The sequence below is a fragment of the Sciurus carolinensis genome, chromosome 16 (assembly GCF_902686445.1).
Source record: "Sciurus carolinensis chromosome 16, mSciCar1.2, whole genome shotgun sequence".
NCBI lineage: Eukaryota > Metazoa > Chordata > Mammalia > Rodentia > Sciuridae > Sciurus > Sciurus carolinensis.
Window position 1 is genome coordinate 55,836,453 of NC_062228.1, and position 5,817 is coordinate 55,842,269.

General features: G+C 59.7%; 1 protein-coding gene across 1 annotated transcript; it reads right to left on the minus strand.

The window, feature by feature from the left end:
- Positions 1-484: 484 nt before the first annotated feature.
- Positions 485-5,082, minus strand: Ptgir (prostaglandin I2 receptor). Its single transcript, XM_047529396.1, has 2 exons — positions 4,051-5,082; positions 485-3,001 (listed from the first exon to the last, which is right to left on the minus strand). The coding sequence occupies exons 1-2, from the start codon at positions 4,816-4,818 to the stop codon at positions 2,609-2,611; spliced, it is 1,161 nt and encodes a 386-aa protein (XP_047385352.1). The 5' UTR covers positions 4,819-5,082; the 3' UTR covers positions 485-2,608.
- Positions 5,083-5,817: the final 735 nt, after the last annotated feature.

Consider the following 5,817-nt stretch of genomic DNA (forward strand, 5'->3'; position numbering starts at 1 on the left):
CCCGAGGGGCTGTGGGTGAACAGGCAGGAGTCTGAAAGCTGCTAACGTCTGGGACAGAGGGTTTGGGGGTCTAGGGCAAACAGAGAGGCTCTGGGTCCAGTGGGGAATGGCCAGCAGAAAACCAGCCTCCACCTTCACCTCTCCTGGTCCTGAGCCTCATCCCAAAGATGGGAACGACAGGATCAAATGCCGGGCCCTGCGCAGCCCCTACAGGGGATATACCTTCAGGGTGACGCAAAGGAGGCCAGCCGTGCCCCCATCCCTGCTTCACCATGTTCTGGGGGTGATGGCGTGACTTCCTGCTGAGGCCAGGCCACATTTTGTGACAAAGGAAGGCCCCATTCTGATGTTTCCTGAGCTACTTTTTTGTCTTTTTACAAGTGAACTCTTTATCATTTCAACCAATATACCAGTACTTGATCAAGACTGTTAGAAAAGTTGCTAAATACTTACTCACACTCCTTTTTCAGTATTACACTTTTTATTCTGTTCAGGTACCCATAACATAAAAGTTAACCAATTCAGTCATTTACAATACACATCCAGTCACAAATTCAGTGGCGTTTGGTATGATCACACTGTCAGCAAGGTCATCACCTTCTAGTTCCAGAACTTTCACCATACTGAAAGAAAACCCAAGACCCATTAACTGGTCACCTTGATCTGGATTTTTTTTTTTTTTTCTGTTTGTTTTTGATTTGTACCAGGGATTGAACTCTGGGGCTCCTAACAACTGAGCCACATCCCCATCCCTTTACATTTTTTTAAATTTTGAGACAAGGTCTCCCTAGGTTGCCTATAGCCTTGCTTAGCTGCTGAGGCTGACTTTGAATCTGCAGTCCTCCTGCCTCAGCCTCCTGAGCCGCTGGGATTACATGCGTGCACCCCCACACCCTGCTAACTGGGTACATTTTTACCTCTCCCAGACACCCCTTGTTCTTCCTGAATGTGATTTGAAGCACAGTGACTAAAAACATAAATAAATAAAAGTCCAAGCAAGGGCACCAAGTCTTGCTTCATCTTCAGGTCGCGTTTGCCCAGGGAACAACAGCAGCGGCAATAATAGAAACGCCCACTGAGCACGTTATTCCCTGTGCTCAGCCACTTTCAGAGGGAATCACTTGATCCTCAGAGCCACCCTGTAAACTGAGAACCAGATTATGATTGAAAGGGAACCGAGGGACAGAGGGAAGATGTGGCTCTGGTCACCAAGTTGGGCTCTGGGGGTGGACAAGCAGGCTACTCTACAGGCCACTTCTACTTTCTCCTCACTGTGTGACCCCAGGAAAGGTGATTGCCCCCTCTGAACCTTGATTCCAGCCTCTCTAGCTAGGCTCTGCCAATAGCAATAGCAAGGCTCTGGGTGGGTGGAGGGACAGGGTGTGCCGGCATGGAGGGGGCTCTCGCTCCATCATGGCTGCTGCTGTCTTCATAGGAGGCCGTGCTTCCGGGGTGCAACCTTCCCCAGGTGCAGGCTTGCTGTTTCAGCCAGGCACAACTGAGAAAGGGGCTCTGGGGCTGGCGGGCCGTGGGGTGGGAGATGGGCAGCTTCCCCTTCACCCTCCCCCACTCCACATGCCAGCTCACTTCCTTTCATGCTCATTCCTCAGCACCCTGGATTTCTGACCTCTCTGGGGCCAAGGAATGGCCGTGAGAAGGTGGGGAAGGCTGGAAGTCACCCCAGCAGAGTTGGGGGCAGGACAGGGACTTGTGTCCCTACGTCATTCAGAGTCAGTGCCTGCTGAACATTTGTTGAATGAATGAACAAATGAAGGGGATTTTTGTGAAGGCCCCAAGGAGAGAGGGATGAGGCCGGGCTCTGTAAGGAGGCAGCAGTTTGTTCAGGCAGGGAGTGAGGGGGGACAGAAGCAAGGGGGGCAGGCACAGGACCTGGGTCCGCAGTCTTGGGAGGCTTCTGGGACCCCCAGCTCCCACCCCTTCAGCCGCCAGCTTCTCCCTCTTTCTCCTGGCCAAGCTCGCCCTGCGTTCCCATGGCACAGCCCACCAAGGCTATGCGGAGTTTCTCAGGCCCTTTCCGCACCAGGCTCAAGACCAGCACGGTCTCCAGCAGCCTCGCCTTCTTCCTACCTACCCGTGGGGTTCAGGGCCCCCAAGTCTGATGGGGGCTGGGAGGCAGGGGAAACAGGAAGTTTTCCGAGAATCCCTGGCTCCCAGGGACAGATTGGGGGTGGTTCTTGGAGTGGCTTGGGAGAGGGCAGGACGTCCCCCTGGGGACCTGGAATGGGCAGGGGGGCCCCTTAAGGATGAGGATGGGCGTGGAAACCCTAACCCAGCAGACCTGAGTGCACAGAAGCCACTGGGAACTTTTCCACCTTCTAAATATTTAGACAGTGAGATGGATGGGCAGCAGGGCCAGAGCGGGCAGCGAGGCCACTGGTTATTTTGAGAAAGCCGTTTCTTTTTATGCTCCAGGATAAACGTTCCCTCCATCCCGTCTCCTCCCAGAGCCAGAGGTGGACACCCTGAAGCAGGAGGCTGAGCAGTGGACGGCCGAAGGTTCTGACATCTGCAGCGTCCACCCCATGCCTGGTTTTCTGGTTCCTGCCCCGGGAACACAGGGCAGGAGATGACAGGGCCTGCTTGGATGTCAGCAGAGGGAGCAGGCGACAGCCGCCTCTGCTTTGGACGGCGTTCCCACGGCGCTGCCGCTGGACCGGGGCGCAGGTGGCAAGGACGCTCCCTGGCCCTCGCCCCAGGCCGAGAGAGGCACCCAGCTCCCCTCCGTCCCCTGGAGGGCGGCAGCGGGGCCCCGGGGGTCCCCCCTTCCCGAAGTGGGCCGGGAGAGGGGTGTCTGCGAGTCGCCGCGGGCAGGCGGGGAGCACAGGCAGCAAAACCAGAGTCTGAGTCGCTGGAACACAGCCTTGCGGAACAGAATGAAGACCCAGGGGTCCAGGATGGGGTTGAACGCATTGAAGCGGAAGGCGAGGAGGTCCCCCATCTCGCTGCTGTCCGGGGCGACGGCCTGCGTGAAGCCTCGGACCTGAGGGCAGGGAGGGCGTCAGGGAGGCCGGTTCCTCCGCCCCTCCCCCTCCCCCTCGCTCGCCAGCAGGGCTGAGGGCGCGCGGCAGAGGTGGAGGAGGACGGGATGAAAACCCGGTGGCTAATGCACCCCGGAGCAAGGGAGGGAAAGCCCCCAGGACACAGCCAGGGCCAGAGGGAGAGACTGGGGCAGAAATGAGGGTACCCTCGCCCTAGGCAGCTGGGAGGCCGGGGGCGGGGGCTGGACTGAGGTCTGGGGCTCCCTAAGCTGCAGGCCAGCTGCGGCTCTCTGGATGCATTCGTCGGAGGCATCATAGCCCCAAACCCAGCCCAGCCCCTGCATTCTACAGAAAGAGAAACGGAGGTTCAGAATACAGGTGAGGTGAGCAGGTGTCACAGACCCTAGTGCTACTTCTGTGGGAGAGGCTGGGGGGCCTTGTGGGAAACAGGGGAGGGTGGGAGATTCAAGGGCAGAGAAGGAAGTGGGGGGCCTGGGCTGGGGAAAGGGGAGGGGGGTGGGGGTGGGAGGGTAAGCCTCAGTAATCAGGGTGCCCAGGGTGGAGACTTGGCTCTGTGTGACTGGGAGCAAGAGATGCTACCCCTCATCTGTTGCAAGGGTGACAGGACAGGACCTGGGTGCTGTTTCCTGCCAAAGGCTTGTGCAGAGGGCGTGGAAGTTCTGGCGGTAGGTTATCTGAGGAATGATCTCTAAGCCACTGAGCATCAGAGGGCCCGGAGCAAGTGCCCATGAATCAAGAGTGCTGTTATCATGGCAGGGTAAGGGAAGGATGGGTGTCTTTCATTAGGGGGCCTGGGGGTGTGGAAAAGAAGATGTAGGGAGACAGGCACTGGAGGAGTCACATGGGACCACAAGCAAATGAGGAGAGGCTTCTCCGGGAAGTCGGGAATCATTTGGCCAGGGACTAAGCCTCTGTTTGACCTCTCTGGAGTCTCAGTTTCCCCATCTGTGAAATGGGCACAGCCACTAGAGGACAGACCTGGGCACTGCCCTCCTCCCCTCCCCCTGCACCGCAGCTCCTGGGGACTCACCGTGAGAGGCAGGGAGCACACAGCCATGATGCCTGTCATGAGGGCCAGCAGAATCAGGTGGTCAACCTCGTCCTCGCGCGCCCGTGAGCTGGGGACCAGCGATCCCTGGTGGCGCTTCTGCTGATGGTACATGCGGCAGAGGCTGAGAGTGACAGAGCCGTTGCACAGGAAGATGGCAGTCACCAGCAGGGCCACAAGGCTGGCATAGGCCAGTGAGAAGGCACAGCCCCCGGGCTCCGCTGAGCGCAGGCGGATGAAGCACCAGCTGCCCGGGCAGTACTGCTGGTGCTGACCCAGACCCAGCAGGGGCAGTGCGCAGAAGAGGGTGCAGAAGGCATAGATGGCGGGCAGCGCCAGGCGGGCACAGCGCGGCCCATCCAGCTGGGCGTACAGATAGGGGTGGCTGAGCGCCAGGCAGCGCTCCACGGCCATGGCGAAGAGGATGAGCGTGGAGGCCAGGCCGAAGAAGGTCATGGCGAAGGCGAAGGCGTCGCAGAGCATGGGCCCACCCTGGGCCAGCCCCAGCAGCGAGCTGTTGCGAGCATAGGCCACAAACACGGCTGGGCTCAGGAAGCACGTGCCCAGCAGGTCCGTCACCGCCAGCCCCGTGACCAGCACAGCAAAGGCTGAGGGGCGTGACCGTCGCCGGGCCCCCAGGATGCCCAAGGCCAGCCCGTTGCCCACCACGCCCGCCACGAACATCAGGGTGCTGGTGGCCGGCCCTACGGAGCCCCGAACGTAAGTGAGGTTCCTGCAGGAATCTGCCATCGCCCGCTGCTGTCTGCTGGCGGGCTGGGGGGCTCCGGAGGGTGGCAGGTGCAGGGACACTCGAATGCCCACCAAGGTCCAGCCGGGATCTGCCAGTCGACCCCTCAGCCCTTGCGAGCCCGTCTGTGTCTTCTGTCTTTCTCTCCCCTCTCTCTTCTCTGGGGTCTGTCTGCCTGTCTCTGTGTCTGTCTCTCTTCTAGTTCTTTCCTTGTCTGTCTGTCCTTCCTCTTCTGCCTCCTCAGCCCCTCCGAACCTCCGTCCTTGGCAGCCTTGGTCTCTCCTCCCTGCTCCCGCTCTGCGTTGATCTGTCAGCTTCTCCTCCTCCTCCTCCTCCCTCCCCTAGCTCCCTCCTCACCCCGGCTTTTTCATTTCCTCTCTCTGCCCCGCCCTCCTTCCCCCTGCGTTCTCCAGAGCCAGCCCCCAGCTCCCTGTGCTGTCCCTGGCCTGCACCCCCTCTGCTCGGTGTGTCCCCTCTCCTGCACCTGCCCCTGCCCCCTCCTCTCTGAGCCACCTGCCACCTCCTCAGCTTAGACCTCCGCTCTTCTGCCCCCTGTGCTCTCCCTCTCTGGCCCCCAACACCGTCCAGTCACCCCCTTCAGGCTCCACCAGGGACCAGGACAGGATCTGAAGGGTGTAACTGACCCCTTGAAGGGGAAGCTTGGCCACAGCCTGGGCTGTCTTGGGGTGGCCTCTGGGATCTATTCTGGGCTTCAGGCCCCAGGGTTAGGACGTGGCCCAGGAATTGAGAAATGACCAGGAAATTCCTCCCTGATGCAGTGTTTTCCAGACACCACTGAGATGTCTGCCCCCTGGACACGATTCACTCCTTCCTGAAGAAGAGGAAGGAGGGAGCCCCGCCAGAGCGTGTCCCTGGGCTCCCAGCTCTCGAGCTCAAAGCCCCGAGCAGGGACATGGACGAGGACTGCATTTGGTGTCCCCCTGCAGGCTCGGGCCCAGAGGACTCGGGTGGCCTATCATCAAGGGCGCACCCTGCTGACC

Coding starts and splice junctions, on each gene's coding strand:
- Ptgir (XM_047529396.1), bottom strand. CDS start 4,818: ATGGCAGATTCCTGCAGGAACCTCACTTACGTTCGGGGCTCCGTAGGG. Junction 3,002..4,050: donor TGTGCTCCCTGCCTCTCACG/GTGAGTCCCCAG, acceptor CCCTGCCCTCAG/GTCCGAGGCTTCACGCAGGC.